General features: G+C 33.5%; 1 protein-coding gene across 8 annotated transcripts in view; it reads right to left on the bottom strand.

The window, feature by feature from the left end:
* LOC135158987 (uncharacterized) overlaps positions 1 to 16592 on the bottom strand; it is a 28208-nt gene extending 11616 nt beyond the window's left edge. For 2 of the 8 annotated variants that reach the window (XR_010297749.1, XR_010297750.1), the window contains exons 1-5: positions 16390 to 16546; positions 13266 to 13319; positions 11295 to 11348; positions 4992 to 5102; positions 4357 to 4461 (exon numbers count right to left, since the gene is read on the bottom strand). Coding sequence is in view for 6 of the 8 variants with exons in the window: in XM_064115495.1 (XP_063971565.1) it covers positions 4357 to 4461; positions 4992 to 5079 (193 nt within the window). In the remaining 2 variants the exon portion in view is untranslated. Of the gene's footprint in view, positions 1 to 4356; positions 4462 to 4991; positions 5103 to 9626; positions 9662 to 11294; positions 11349 to 13265; positions 13320 to 16389 lie in introns of all 8 variants that reach the window. The other 6 variants (XM_064115495.1, XM_064115494.1, XM_064115499.1 and 3 more) reach the window with 6 other exon arrangements.
* Positions 16593 to 17172: the final 580 nt, after the last annotated feature.

The raw sequence follows: 17172 nt of genomic DNA, 5'->3' as shown, positions 1-17172 counted from the left end.
GTCCAATATCAACTGGTTGAAGACATGAATCTAGATGCAAACCATGGAAACGGTCTTCCTCGTCAGTGATGTCTTTTTTTTCATCATTGATGTCATTTTTGTTTGATTTTGTATTTGGCACGTTGGCACTCTGTCTGAAGTTTTCATCATTTTTCTTGTCCTTAGACAAAATACTGTCAATATCTTCATTCCATTTTTTCCAATAATTTTTCCAATAATTTCTTAATTGAGTCTGAGCACTCATTTCGCTTTCCTGTTCTTCTTCAGTTTCATCATCATTTTCATTTCGTTCCATTGAATTTTTCCATCCCTCATTCACAGTGATATTTGAATAATATTTGTTATTTAGTTTTAGATAATGCAAAGCACAAAGCAGTTTTTCTTTATTTACAAATTTATACTCGTAATGACCTTTGTAAGACAATTTTCTTTTCAGTTTAACACGAATCAATTGATCTTCTGATTGTGCTCTTGGTAAAATATCTGCAGTTTCATAAGAATTTGAAGGGACACACACGACTGGACCATGAACTCCGTTTTGACCACCTTTAGGCAATGCCATCAATTTCATGAAGGGAATATTTAGTGCTATTAAATGCTGTTCCAATGTGTTTAAGTTCGCAAGTTCTTTTGGAATTTCATGTAATTGCAAGTTATTTAGGTTTGCTTCTGCAGGTACTCTGTCAGATTTCAACTTTCTATGGCAAGTAAAGCATATCCATAAAGATGATCTAGCTGAGGTTTTTACTGGACAATCTCCTCTACATTCTGAATTACAAACATGCAAATACTTTGTACTAATACAGATCTGAAACTTATAATCATCAATTACACATTTCTTGACTTGATTTTCAAAAAGAAGTTTAAAGCATACAGCACATACATATTCTGGACCATGAGATACAATTTCTCTAAATTCTTTGATTACATTGTTAAATTTACACAATTTTTCCTTTTTAGCAATAGTTCTTTTAGTATTTCGTTTTATTACACTTTCTCTAAACTTTTTGATTTTTCTATATTTCTCTTTTGACATTGCCAATTTCCTTTGTCTATATTGTCTATTTTTATATCTCCTTAAAGACATGAATTTCATGGTATTCCTTTTATTTTGTCTGAACTGCGCATCTTTTGCATACTTTTCTTTAAGCATGTGTCTCATGATATTCTTTTGTTTTTGTTTGTAGATTTCCTCATTCTGGTATCTATTTCTAATGATATTCTTTTGTTTTTGTTTGTAGATTTCCTCATTCTGGTATCTATTTCTAATGATATTCTTTTGTTTTTGTTTGTAGATTTCCTCATTCTGGTATCTATTTCTCATGATATTCTTTTGTTTATATCTGAACTTCAAATCTTTTGCATACTTTTCTTTAATCATGTGTCTCATGGTATTTTTCTTTTTCTGCTTGTAATTTTCTTCATTCTGATATCTGGTTTTCATAGTCTCTTTCACTTTTTGTTGGAAGTCTTTATCTGTCATATATCTTGTTTTATTTGCATTAAGTCGACGTGTTTTATATTTCAAATTAGATTGATACAGATTTTTCATGGTAGCACATTGTTTTACCTTAAAATCAGAATCAGATGTGTATTTGTAGTTTCCTTTGACCTTGTTAATTTTTTCCATTCTCCAGATAATATCTTCATGATATCTTGATTTTTTGCTCTCTTTTTTTCCTTTCTTAGGTGTATTTGCATCTTTGACACAAGCCTCTACTTTGTTTTCATATACCCTACCACGAATTTTTCTCATAAACTCCTTTTTGTATTTCATTCTTTGTGTACAACTTCTTTTACGTCTTTTCTGCATTTTCGTACTGCTTCTATCACTTTTCATGTCAGTAATATTTCTTTCATTGATATTTTCCGTTCTCTTAGAATTTCCATCTTTAAGGACAGAACTGTCTCTGTTTATGTCCTGCGATCTAAATTTCTTTGTTACTTGGCAAACATCTATGTTAGCTTCTATTTCTTGCTCCAAAGTATCCAGTTTTCGTTTTCTTGTCAGATTACAACTTCCATTTTTTTCTAAATTCTGTGGCTCATTGGCACACCGATTAAAATCATTAGCATCAGTACTTTCCATACTAATGTCTTTGTCTGCAGGGGAGCTTTTCATAGTCCATGTTGTCGATTCTGAAGCTTCTTTTATCATATTGCTTTCATCACAAAAGATTATGTTATCCACTTCATCAACTGGACTTAATAACTCGTCTTCAACAATTAATTTGTCAGAAAAAACACTTTGTTCTATTGTTCCAACATTATCACAGATATCATTCTCTACGTGTATTGCATTGTCACTCGGTAATGGATCTTGGGGCAATGAAATGCCAGGTAACTGAAAGCGACCATTCAATGTCTCATTCTTGCCGGAAATTGTTCTTGCAATAACACCTGTGATTTCATATTGCGTATATTCAGAGCAACCCAAAGTCCTTGCCAACCTCATACAATGCTTGTGAACACCTTGCCAGCTTGGACTTTCTAGTACTACACTAAAGCCATCCTCTATGAGTAAGCCTCTTGAGTTTCTTGAATGAGAATCAAATACAAAAAAAGATTCAAATGCAGATATGACAACAAAAGTGTTCCCAGAAAATGTTACAAAGCTAGCATTGACATCACTGCATAACTCTTGCTCTAGTGCTTGTTTCAGTGGCAATGAAATTGAGTCCACCAAAGTTGATTCATCTCCTTCTAGCAAACCAGGAATCGATTCACGATATTCAATCTCGAACAATTCATCATAGGCTTCCAAGAGTTTTGGTAGATCAGAAATCAATAAATATTCGTCTTGGCGTGAAACAAACTGCCTTATGTTACGATACAATTCATCCCCGTTGATCAAAATCCTATCCAAATCATCATTATTCCAATCAGCCGCATTTTTCACTTTGCTGTACAACAGAGCTGATAATGAATTAGCAACACATTGCTTTCCAGATGAACAACCAAATCTTTCATGACCTTGATTGAATCTTCCCTGTGCAACTGGTTTGACTCGTGTATCTACTGCTGTACTCACATCTTGTTTTGTTTTTGTGGTCTTTGATGAATCACTACCAAGACTCTTAACAGATTCAACTACATTGAAATGATTATTATCTGTGTATTGTAGAAAAATGCCTCTCTCAGTTGTAATAACATTTATGCTGCCAGGTTTCTTAGCAGAGTACAACTGCCAACACGGTACTTGGTCATTATAAGAATAGATATCAGTATCAATTAAGTTGGCCAATGCACTCATCTCCGTGTCCGTAGCCCAAGTTCCATCTTCCGATATTCTCTTTTCAACAACATATTCTCTGACACTTCTGAACTCACTTCTCAATGTATTCCTGAACATATCGTTAGTTTCTAATAAATGATTAACGGTAAGTCTCCGCAGAATCGCATGATGACGTTCAGTACCGGAAATTCCATACGAAATTGCACGAAAGAAACAGTTGCCATCTCTAATTATAATTTTTATGCACGAAGGAATCCCAATATTCTCGTCTTTATTAAAACTTTCAAGCCAGCTCTTCTGTGCACAATTAATATTCATTTTTTTACAAATCGCTTGTTTCTCATTCATCTCGAGGGGTACAAATTTGAAAGACTCGTCTGGTCTATCGCACATTCCAAGATCTGATACAAACTCTACTTCGTCTCCTGATTCATTCGAACAGATTTCAACTTCATTTTCTTCTTCAACAATGTCTGCTTTGATATCAGATTCCAAGGAAATTTGCACATGAGAGTAATCAATACACTCATCTCCCGTATTCAAAATTGCATTGCTTGTATTTTCGTTCAGTCTTGCATCTGGAACAATTTCAATGTGACACGTTTCATCAAGTACATGCTGTGTACCAATACCCTGACATGACTCTTCACTTTTAATTGAACTACAAGGTATAACTGCAACAGTTTCAATGCTGGTGTCTGAATCTGAATCGATGTAATTCCTACGATTACGTTTGATAGGTGTATCAATGTCAATGTCGCTACCGCTTTCCTCATTCTCTTCAATATCATCCTGCAAATCGACTTGCCTTACTCCATTGGTGACATTCATGTTTTCTGCACTACCGATACTTTGTTTTCTAATTTCACCTGTTCCATTCTCATTTAATGGCATGTTTGGAGGATGACCGTCATTACTGCCTCTTGATTCTCCTTTATCTTTGCCTACTGTGATCGATTTATCAGAATTGTTTGATTGATTAGAAACTTTTTCTTTCTCTGAAGAATTTGTCACTTCATTGTGGATCATATCTGTGTTCAACTCTTTTACTTCCTTCTTTGACGATTTTGAAAAAGTGCAATCGACATCATCTACCCTTTTTTTCACTTTGATAAACTGACCTTTCTTGTTCCTTTGTTTGCCTCCTGCATGAACTCTGTACCGTCTCAAATCCTTCATCTTTCCCAGAATATTACACGTTCTTCGGTTGGAGTGCTTAGCAGAATCTGGTTTCGACAATGGAGACAACTTAGTAGTTACATTAGCATAGGATCGATTTTGCATTTTCTCAAATTCCTTACTGGCATCATTACAAAATTTCATGGAAAGCGGAGATTTCACACTGCAAGCATAAATGCTCAATAGAGTTTCTGCATAGGATTGGACACCAACATGTTTTTCTTCATTTTTCATTTTGTGGTTCTCATCATTCTCTTTTTTCTGTACTGTGTTTTTCCTCTTACGACTTCCATAAAATGTCTTGAATGCTGTGCCAATGTACGTTACACCTGGTTCCAACAATACACCATTGACTGATCTTTCCTGCCTTTTGCCCTGATCATTTCTTTGTTCTGAATTTGATTGCAACCTTTCTTCCCTTTTTCTTGCCATTAGTTTTGCTCTCGTGCATTTTACTTTCACCCAGCTATTGTCAAATTCTTCACTGAGCAAGTTTTGAGACAGATTGTCTGTTACACCATTTTCATATCTGCTACATTGATCTGTAAGCACTGTGCTCTTTTTTTCTTTGACATACCTCTTCCTTGCTCCCTTAACTTGCCTTGTCTGCTTGAAGGTTTTGATGTTCTTATTGCTATTGTCATCATCATCATCATCATCATCATCTGCTTCCATTAGAGGCTCATATCTGTTATAATGAGATGGAATACACTCTCTGTCAAATATGCGATCACCAATGTTGCTATAACCACAACATGAACAAATCCATATCAATCTCTGGTCAGCAAATTTGTTATTGTTCACGTATTCCTTACATGTCACATGGAAATCATTGTTGCAAGATTCACACGTTACGTAGGTTTCATATTCATTGATCTTATCCATGCACAGATAACATTCATCAACATCTGTATTGATCATCGATGTATAATTAGAGAGTATGCTCAAAATTTCATGAACAACTGAGCTGAAATGATCGACAGCCATTTTCAATTTCTCTTCTGCAATAGACATAAAATGCTCAATATTATAATTTTACAGTTCAACTAGTTAATTCCAAATGAATGCCTTGATGTGTTTTCAACACGTAAAATACTCGTATCCAATAACTTTTTTTTTTTCAACAAACGTTGGTTTACAACTGGAATATTGGATGAATATACGGGTTTTGGCTATGAAATTATATAAGCCTCCTTGTATTTCACAAAATACTCTTATCCAATATTTTTTTTTTTCTCAACAAACGTTGGTTTCCTATTGGATGAATTTATGGGTTTTGGCTATTAAATTATATAAGCCTTGTTGTATTTCTTGTACCTTGTTTTCTTACTTCAATTTTTCTACTTTTGTTATATATCAAGCTCGCTTTAACAAAAATGGAAAATCTGTGATTTAATTTTTTCCAGCCACTTAAACCAATTTGTTTTACTTAAGCCTTCTTCTTTTACTTCAATTTTTCTTACTCTTTTCGATACTTGATTTATCAAGCTTAGCTCTTTCTCCAAAAATTTGTAAATGATAAAATATCCTCTTTATAACAGTGTATCTTGATCTTATTCTCTTCAATATTTCCTTTTTTTAATGTACAGGTGATTTATCAAGGTCAATTTCCCTTTTCCAAGCTCTGTTAACTTCTGAATTTTATTTTCTTCCTTCAACTTCGCTCACTTTTTATCAATAAACCAAGCTCAATTCTTTTTTAGATAAAAACAAATTCTCTTATCAAATATTCTCTTTCTAATTTGAAAGCCACTAGTACTTCCCAGTCTTGTTATCTCGATTTGAATTTTCTTTTTCTAATTTATCAAGTTCAAGCCTTTTTTGCAATCTAGAAACTTTTTTATGAAATATTTCTTCGAACTACTCAAGCTCACTTGGATATTTAACTTTATCTTATTAATCAATTTTTTAAAACCCTTTTTTGTTTGTTTTTTCTTCAAACCTCTGTATATAACCAAAAACTCTTTTACTTTAATTACTCAAACTATGTTTTTACCCTTTTTTGTTTGTTTTTTCTTCAAACTTCTGTATATAACCAAAAACCCTTTTATTTTAATTACCCAAACAATATTTTCTACCCTTTTTGTTTTTTTCTTCAAACGTCTGTATATAACCAAAAACTCTTTTATTTAATTATTCAAACTATGTTTTTTACCCTTTTTTTTTTTTTTTCAAACCTCTGTATATAACCAAAAACCCTTTTATTTTAATTACTCAAACAATATTTTCTACCTTTTTTGTGTGTTTTTTCTTCAAACGTTTGTATATAACCAAAAACTCTTTTACTTTAATTATTCAAACTATGTTTTTTTACCCTTTTTTGTTTTTGTTATTTCTTCAAACCTCTGTACATAACCAAAAACTCTTTTACTTTAATTACTCAAATAATATTTACCCTTTTTTGTTTCTTTTTTTTCCTTCAAATGTCTGTAAACTCTTTTACTTTAATTATTAAAACTATGTTTTTTACCCTTTGTTTCTTTTTTTTTCAAACCTCTGTATATAACCAAAAACTCTTTTACTTTGATTACTCAAACTGTTTTTTAACCCTTTTTTGTTTGTTTTTTCTTCAATCCTCTGTATACAACCAAAAACTCTTACTTTAATTACTCAAACTATGTTTTATCTCTCGATTTTATTCTATTCAATTTTCCTTACCTTTTTTCAGTATAGTTCATCAGTCACTTCTTTCTTATGAATCTATGAACTTCTGAGCCTTATTCTTTTATATCAGGTGTGCTTCTTTTCATCAAACTCTGCAAATGATAAAATACCCTCTCTGGAACTACTCGAGCCTACTTGTTTATCTGGATCTCATAAGCTTCAATTATTCTCAATTTACAAACTGTGTTTATAATATATCAAGGCCACTTTTTTTCTTGTTTGCAAAAGTTGTAAACCTCTAGCCTTTTGTCTCTTAGCACAATTTTGATCACTTATTTTCTGATTAACCAGCCTTATTTCTTCCTTAAATAAGAAATATATTTGATCAAATATCCTCTGAAATTATTAAGTCCACTAGTACTTCTCAACCTTGTTTCCTAGACTTCAATTTTATTCACAATACTCTACCTAATCAAGCTCACATCTTTACTTTCAATCTAAACACTTTTTAATCAATATTTTCTTCACAACCACTCAAGCTAACTTGTATTTACAACTTACTCCTATTACTTCAATTCTCCTCACCTTTTTTTCCCTCTAAAAACTCTGTAAATAATCAAATACTCTTTCCTCAACGATTCAAGCCCAGCTGTATCTCTAGACTTAATTGGATATAAATTCTCGTCTCCTTTTTCAGTATGTATAATTTATTACTCACTTCTTTCTCTTGAGAGTCTCTAAACTTCTGAATGTTATTCTCTTAATTATATATTCCTCACTCTGCTATCCTAAAAGAAAAATAACCTTAGTAAAATAAACTCTTTCAGATTACTCAACACCACTTGTCCTCTTGACTCCAATTTTATTCACTCTCTTTGTAATTTTTCAAACTCATAAGAAAGAAACACTTTACAGTCAAATAATGAAGTACACGTCTTTATTTTCTCTTTTTTCTTCTGTTTTGTTTTTGTTTTTGCTTTGTTTGGGGGGTTTCACCTCATCTCCTTTTCAGGGGTTTCACCTGTTCTCCGCTTTCTTTTTTAATTTTTTTTGTTTTTGTTTTTCTTGTTATTTTATTTGTTTTTATCGTTATTCTTGTTAATCTCGTTATCTCGTTATCTCGTTTATCTCGTTAACTAGTTTTTTGCTACCAGTCCTCACAATTCTCTTTGACTCAACCAAGCTTTCGTGCAAGGTGCAAGGTCTACTGTCGTGAATTGTGGGGTAGACTTTCTTGGTTTCAGGGGTTTCACCTGTTCTCCTTTTTTTACTAACTTAACAGGAGTTTCACCTGTGTGCTTGTTGAGGGGTTTCACCTCTTCGCCGGTTTTACAGTGGGTTTCACCTGTGCGCCTGTTCAGGGGTCTCACCTGTTCTCCTTTTTTTTATTTTTTTCGTTTGCTACCCACAATTCTTTTTGACTCAACCAAGCTTTCGTGCAAGGTGCAAGGTCTACTGTCTTGAATTGTGTGATAGACTGATTTGTTTCAGGGGTTTCACCTGATCTCCTGTTCAGGGGTCTCACCTGTTCTCCTTTTTTTATTTTTTTCGTTTGCTACCCACAATTCTTTTTGACTCAACCAAGCTTTCGTGCAAGGTGCAAGGTCTACTGTCTTGAATTGTGTGATAGACTGATTTGTTTCAGGGGTTTCACCTGATCTCCTGTTCAGGGGTTTCACCTGTTCTCCTTTTTTAAATTTTTTAGTTTGCTACCCACAATTCTTTTTTACTCAACCAAGCTTTCGTGCAAGGTGCAAGGTGCAAGGTCTACTGTCTTGAATTGTGTGATAGACTGATTTGTTTCAGGGGTTTCACCTGATCTCCTGTTCAGGGGTCTCACCTGTTCTCCTTTTTTTTATTTTTTCCGTTTGCTACCCACAATTCTTTTTGACTCAACCAAGCTTTCGTGCAAGGTGCAAGGTCTACTGTCTTGAATTGTGTGATAGACTGATTTGTTTCAGGGGTTTCACCTGATCTCCTGTTCAGGGGTTTCACCTGTTCTCCTTTTTAAAATTTTTTAGTTTGCTACCCACAATTCTTTTTTACTCAACCAAGCTTTCGTGCAAGGTGCAAGGTCTACTGTCTTGAATTGTGTGATAGACTGATTTGTTTCAGGGGTTTCACCTGATCTCCTGTTCAGGGGTTTCACCTGTTCTCCTTTTAAAAATTTTTTAGTTTGCTACCCACAATTCTTTTTTACTCAACCAAGCTTTCGTGCAAGGTGCAAGGTCTACTGTCTTGAATTGTGTGATAGACGGATTTGTTTCAGGGGTTTCACCTGATCTCCTGTTCAGGGGTTTCACCTGTTCTCCTTTTTTTTGAACAATTTTTTTTTTTAGGGGTTTCACCTAATCTCCTGTTCAAGGGTTTCACCTGTTCTCCTTTTCCAGGGGTTTCACCTGCTCTCCTTTTTTTAAATTTTTTATCTTTTTTTTTTTCCAGGGGTTTCACCTGCTCTCCTTTTTTTTGAACAATTTTTTTTTTTAGGGGTTTCACCTAATCTCCTGTTCAAGGGTTTCACCTGTTCTCCTTTTCCAGGGGTTTCACCTGCTCTCCTTTTCTTAATTTTTTTTTTTTTAATTTTTTTTAAATTTTTTTTTTTTAATACCGGGCTTGCACCTGTTCTTCTTTGTTTACGGGAAGCTGTAGAGAGAAGAGAAAGAAACATGAATTTCCCCACCTTCCTGTTTCAAGTGTTGCAACAATGTTTCGCCAGTGCGAGACCAGAAATATATCTCAGCTTCTGTTTCAATTAAAGTAAACAAATACTAAACCTTTGATCTTTTGACTATGAAATCGATAAATAAATAATTATTACTCCAAAAATCAAACATGTATATTGTAAACCTGATCGAATCATGTGACCTTGAGACCAAAAATCTTAATAGATCATTGTCATTTGTATATGCTAAAATGAGCCAAGTTTGAAGTTGATCCATCAAAGGATATTTTAGTTATAACAAGACCGGTCTATTTCTTAGGTATTTTATTGAATTCCATGAGCTTGACTTTTGACCTTGAGACCCCAAATCTAATCAGATCATCGTCACTTGTATATGCATACGTGAGTCAAGTTTAAAGTTAATCTGTCAAAGGGTTTGATACTTATTGCAAGAACAATCTATTTTTTATGTCTTTTATTGAATTGTATGACCTTGATCTTTGACCTTGAAAAAAAAAAAAATCAGTTCATCATTACTTCCATATGCACACATGAGCAAAGTTTGAAGTTGATCGTCAGATTTTTTCGAGTTATAGCGAGAACAGTCTCTTTCTTATGTATTCTATGACCTTGACCCTTTAACCTTGAGATCCCCATAACTAATCAGCTCATCGTCACTTGTATGTGCACACGAGCCAAGTTTGCATATGATCCGGCACAAGAATTCAGACTTATCGCAAAAATGGTCTAGTACTTATGTATTTTAATGAATTTTATGACATTTGACCTTTTACCTTGCAAACCAAAAACTAATCAGTTCAGAGAAGTATCGAGCCAAGTATGAAGTTGATTGGTTGACTGGTTTTTAAGTTAGCGTGAGAACGAAAATGGGAGAGATGGACGGACGGACAACCCGAATACGTAATACTTCCAGCATCCACTTTTAATGGATAGAGGCATTAAAGAGTCCATTCTTATGCATGTCATAGATTTTTTGCTTTGAACCTTTGATCCATCACCCCCATAAGTACAATAGAAACTCGTTAGAAAGAGATCTGATAAAATAATACTCCTGATATAACAAGGTAATATTTTGGACTAAGCTCTTAAATTCTCTTGTTTTTTTAACCCTCATATTATGACATTCCTGCTATAACAAAGAAATTTTGATGTACCCAAGGACCTCGTTATTCTGAATTTCCACTGTAATTACATAATTGTCACTCCCTTATCACATATGATCAAACTTTCAAAAATTGATCAGTAGAATGTTTTTCAAGTAGTGACTTGCCACTCACAATATGAAATGCAAATTCATACCATTTTCAGAAGAGTGTATTGCTTGTTCATTATGAATTAATTTTTTTTATTTAAACTATTATTTCAAAGCTGGTTCGATAGGCTATCTACGTGTATACATTTTAGCCAAGAAAGAAACGAGATACAGAGATAAAGACAAACGGGGAGAAAGAAAAAACATAGCACAAATCTTGTTATATCAGGGTTAAAAAACAAAAGAATATAAAGAGCCGAGACCGAAATATTACCTTGTTTTATCAGGAATATTGTTATATCAGATCTTTTTATGAGTTTCAACTGTACATGCATACTTACTCTAACTTCAAGCAAAATACAGGAACGAACAAGCTATGCTGTAACTTTGGTAATCTACATTGGGAAAAAAAATGAGAGAAAAATAAATTCTTTTATAACACATACATACTCAAACCCACTGCTCTCCTTTTTTTAAAACAATTATTATTTTTCTTTACACAGAGCTAGCACCCGTTCTTGTTTGTTTACGGGTAGCTGTATCAAAAATAAAAAGAAACATAAATTTTTTGTAGTGTTCCAATAATGTTTTATTATTGATGAAGTATTTTTCACAACATGTAACCTTCAGGTCATTGTCACCCTCTAATTAATTTTCAATTAACTTTCAATTAGATGCATGAAAAAGTAAATGTTATTATAAAACCAGTCTATATATAATGTATTATATTGAATTCATGATCATGATCTTTGACCCAATGGCCCTGAAAACTAATTTCATCAATGTCACATCCCAGTGCATATGTAATAAAATTTCGAAATTGATCCTTAAAATTATTTTCAAGTTTTTGCAAAAACAATCTATTTCTTATGTTATCTATTGAATTTGTAAACATAACTTTTTACCCCAAATCAATCAGATCATTGTCATTTTGCAATGAGTATGTGGGCTATTTCAAGAGAAACGAAGACAACGAGTCCAAAATAGGGTCAAAATTCTAACTCATTTTTATTGTATGAAATTATTCTCAATTTAAAGCTTAGATAGTACCTCATTAATTTAGAAAATTTAAAAGTGTGACATTGTCAACAACCTTCATGATCTGTCAAAGGGTTTGAGAGTTACATGTATTTCAAGAACGGTCTATTTTTTAATGTATTTTATTGAATTGTATGACCTCAACCCTTGACCTTGAAAACAAATTATAATCAGTTCATCATCACTTCCATATGCAGACATGAGCCAAATTTGAAGTTGATCGTCAGATTTTTTTGAGTTATCGTGAGAACAGTCTTATGTATTCTATGATCTTGACCATTTAACCTTGAGATCCCTATAACCAATCAGCTCATCATCACTTGTATGTGCACACACAAGCCAAGCTTGCAATTGATCTCTGAAAGGAATTCAGATTTATCGTGAAAATTGTCCATATCTTATGTATTTTAATGAATTCTATGACCTTTGACCTTTTACCTTGCGAACCAAAAACGAATCAGCTCTTTGTCACCAAGATAAATATCGAGCCAAGTATGAAGTTGATCAGTTGACCAATTTTTAAGTTATCGTGAGAGTGAAAATGGGAGAGATGGACGGACGGACAACCCAAATACATAATGCTTCCAGCATCCACTTTTAATGGGTGAAAGCATAAAAAGTCCATTCTTATGCATTTTATAGATTTTTTTACTTTGAACCTTTGACCCATCACTCCCAAAAGTTCAGTAGAAACTTGTTAGAAAGAGATCTGATAAAATAATATTCCTGATATAACAAGGTAATATTTTGGTCTCAACTCTTATTACTCTGTTGTTTTTTTTAATCCTGATATAATGACATTCCCGCTACAACAAGGAAATTTTGATGTACCCAAGGACCTCATTATACCAAATTTCCACTGTAATTACATAATTGACACTCCCTTATCACATATGATCAAACTTTCGAAAATTGATCAGTAGAATGCTTTTCAAGTCGTGACTTGCCACTCACAATATTAAATACAAATTCATACCATTTTCAGAAGAGTGTATTGCTTGTTCATGTATGAATTAATCTCTTTTATTTAAACTATTATTTCAAAGTTGGTTCGATAGGCTATCTACATGTATACATTTTAACCAAGAGAGAAACGAGATAGAGAGATTAAAGAAAAACAGGGGGAGAAAGAGAAATAATAGCACAAGTCTTGTTATATCAGGGTTAAAAAACAAAAGAATATAAAGAGCCAAGACCAAAATATTATCTTCTTTTATCAGGAATATTATTATATCAGATCTTTTTATGAATTTTGACTGTACATGCATACTTACTCTAATGTCCAGCAAAATACAGGAACGAACAGTCTATGCCGTAACTTAGGTAGTCTATAATGGGGAAAAAAAATGAGAGAAAAATAAATGCTTTTATAACACATACATACTCAAACCCACTGCTCTTCTTTTTTTTTTAATTATTTTTTTTTACATAGAGCTTGCACCTGTTCTTGTCTGTTTACGGGTAGCTGTAGAGAAAATAGAAAGAAACATAAATTTCCCAAGCTTCTTGTTTTCGAGTGTTCCAATAATGTTTTATTATTGATAAAGCATTTTTTTCAAACATGTAACCTTCAAGTCATTGTCACCCTCTTATCAATTTTGAATTAACTTTCAATTAGATGCATGAAAAAGTAAATGTAATATTATAAAAACAATCTATTTATTATGTATTATATTGAATTCATAATCATGATCTTTGACCCAATGAACTGAAAACTAATTTTAAAAATGTCATATCCCTGGGCACATGTAATCAAACTTCCAAATTGATCCTTGGAATGATTTTCAGGTTATTGCAAAACAATCTATTTCTCATATTATGTATTGAATTTGTAACCCTAACTTTTTACCCTCAAAATGAATCAGATCATTGTCATTTGGTAACGAGTCCATGATTCAAGTTTCAAATATGAGTAAAATAGTTTCCAAGTTATGGTAAACAAAAAATTGACGAATCTTCAACCGTGTGCGGTCGAAATGCATGCCTCCGCCAGTGCAAGACCAGAAATATATCCTAGTTTCTGTTCAAATAAAGTTTAAAAAAATACTAAACCTTTGATCTTGTGACTATAAAGTCTTGTCAAATAACTATTTCCCCAAAAATCAAACATGTAAAGTTGATCGAACCATGTTACCATGAGACCAAAAATCTTAAGATCATTGTCATTTGTATATGCTAATATGAACCAAGTTTGAAATTAATCTGTCAAAGGGTTTTAAAGTTATTGCAAGAACGGTCTATTTTTGATGTATTCTTTCTAATTGTATGATCTCGACCTTTAACCTTGAAATAAAAAAAATCATCAGCTAATCATCACTTGCATATGTACACATGAGCCAAGTTTGAAGTTGATCAATCAATTTTTTTTAGTTAACGCAAGAGCGGTCTCTTTCTTATGACCTTGACCTTTAACCTTGAGACCCCCAAAACTAATCAGTTCATCACCACTTGTATGTGCCAAATGAGCCAAGTTTGCAATTGATCCATCAAAGAATTATTGATTTATCGCGAAAATGATCTATTTCTTATGTACTTTATTGAATTCTATGACCTTTGACCTTCTACCTTGGGAACAAAAACTAATCAGCTCTTTGTCGCCCAGATAAGTATCATCGAAGGTGTGCAAAATATTTGCTTGGAAAACTCGACATTGGGTTTTTCAGAACAAATATTCTGCACACGCGAAGATCAAGACTAGTACGTGCGATCGTGTGAGATCGGCTTTCTTTGTTGTGCAAAAGGCAGTATTGTGACATCACAAATTAACACATGAAGTCATGGCGATATGTGGGTATCGAAGTGAAAATCACAGCGCTGGGTAAGAATTGTTGCTTTCTTTTCATCTTTTTACCGAATGAATAATGCGATCCACCCTAGCATTTAAAAGCATCGTGATGATGAAATTTTTTATATGATTCTTGAAATGATGATCAAGACCCTTTAACACTTTGGTTAAAATTTCCTGCCCGGGTCATGAATCAAACAACTATTCTTACATTTTGTAAAAAATCTACAAATGTTTTCATGTGTTAATTTGTGCTGTAAAATACTGCAATTTGCACAACAAAGAAAGCCGATCTTACCCGATCACACGCACTAGTCTTGATCTGAAGGTGTGCAAAATATTTGCTTAGAAAACCCCACGTGTAACCATTACGTTTTTCCTAACGAAATATTCTGCACGTGTACGCGAAGATCGAGACTAGTGCATGTGATGGGCGAGATTGGCTTTCTTTGTTGTGCAAATGGCAGTATTGCGACGGCAAGAATTAACACATGAAAACATGGTGACACGTGGATATTGAAGCGAAAACCATAGCACTGAATAAGAATTGTTACTTATTTTTCATCTTTTCACCGAATGAAAAATGTGATCCACCCACGCAAAAAGTGTTCGGAAGTTAAGTAAAATATTTTAACCCCTCTAGTTTTTTGTAAAATGTGTAGATTTTTTATAAAATGTTAGAATAGCCGTTTCTTTACATGAGCCCGCAAGAAATTTTAACCAAGACTTTAAAGTGTCATGAAGACCATATCAAAAATGATATACAAATTTTCTCATCACGACGCTCTTAAAGCTAGATCCACCCACGCAAGAGCTGTTCTGTCATTAGTACAATGTTTTAACCCCTCTATTTTCTTTTGGATAAATGTGTAGAGTACCTCTAGATTTATTACAAAATACTAGTAGAATAGTTGTTTGTTTACATGCCCCAGACAGAAACAGACTAAATAGCATGTAAATAAGACCTGCTGTGAAGTGAAACTTAGCAGTACACAACACAAATTGTAAAAAAAGGTCTTAAAATATTATTATTATAACAAAACTAGTAAAACTAGGCCGATGATGACAGCACACAAGAACAAATAGTAAAAATAATTCTTAAATTAAAATATGATTAGGAGTCTAGACTCTAGTCTAGGCATAGAATCTACTGTACCGTAACAAAAAATATTAAAACAGATGAATGATCCGTCTTCCATTTAGAGACTATCACCAGAGAGAGTAGGGCCCTACTCAAATCTTTAATTTTGAAAATATTTTTTGTGTTTGGCAATGAGTTTTCAATTCTAGGGGGCCTTGCAAATACAGCAAATAACATAGCCTTTTATAGGGCCTAGGCTTGCAAAAATTAGACCGAAAAATCTGTCTATTTTGGTCACGATATGTTCCGCTGAGACTTCGTCTGGCCTCACGGAATCCCTCCCGAGTCCCTACATAGACCGAAGTCTCCAATACGCACCGCTGTAGTGAAGGCCTTAAGCACTGCTATAGGAAAGCGGGTGAGGCGGGGTGAGGTACCTCACCCGACACTGGCATTCAAAATTTAACTCCGCAGAACATAAAAAGAGGATTTGTATATCTAAAATGATATGTAATAATAACAAGGGACTTACCAGATTTTTCATATTTTGAAGATTTCAATGAAATATCGGCCTATAGCCAATGTACTTCTCATCGATGTGCTTCGCAGCGATGTGGGAGCGTCAACCATATACGTGTGCCGAACTTCGAACCCCTGCGCTGCTGCATCAATTTGAAACTTTGAAATGCAGCTTGGATTACAGTACAGGCGCACGCCACAACGCCCAGTTGTGATGATCACGTCTCAAGATGGCGCTATACTACTTATCGCAGGGAAATTGTTCTTCGCTCTTTCAGGAACAAAAATATTATCCCATGTTAATTGTTCTTTGTGAAATGACTGTCTAGCTTTTTTGGAAAAAAAGAGAAAGAAAGGAAAAGGGGGAAAGAGGATTACAATATAATATTAAATAACTGTTATCATCGTCATTAGCATGATCATCATTACAATTTACCAACAGCAATGGGGAACCACCTCGCATGAAATATCAAGTACACTTTAGTGATAAAAAAGAACGAATCCCCAGCCCCCCCCCCCAAAAAAAAAAGAAGGAATGAAAGGAAATATAGGAGAGAAACGTTATAAGACAATGCTTTCTCTTTCTTATTTTTGACATCATTTCGACCATCATCGTATTAACTCTCAACTTCCCCTGCCTTTCTTTTCTTTTCTTTTTTGATTTAATAATTTTATCCTTTCATTTTTTCCTTTTATTGAGATAATTATATCTTCGTGATTTTGCTCTCTAAGAGTGCTTACTTTAAATTTATGTGTATTGTTTTTGTGTTTGAAGTCCTACTTTTGGTTTTCATCA

Source organism: Lytechinus pictus, unplaced genomic scaffold (genome assembly GCF_037042905.1).
Source record: "Lytechinus pictus isolate F3 Inbred unplaced genomic scaffold, Lp3.0 scaffold_129, whole genome shotgun sequence".
In the NCBI taxonomy this organism is placed as follows: Eukaryota; Metazoa; Echinodermata; class Echinoidea; order Temnopleuroida; family Toxopneustidae; genus Lytechinus; species Lytechinus pictus.
This window is presented reverse-complemented; position numbering and strand designations above follow the sequence as displayed.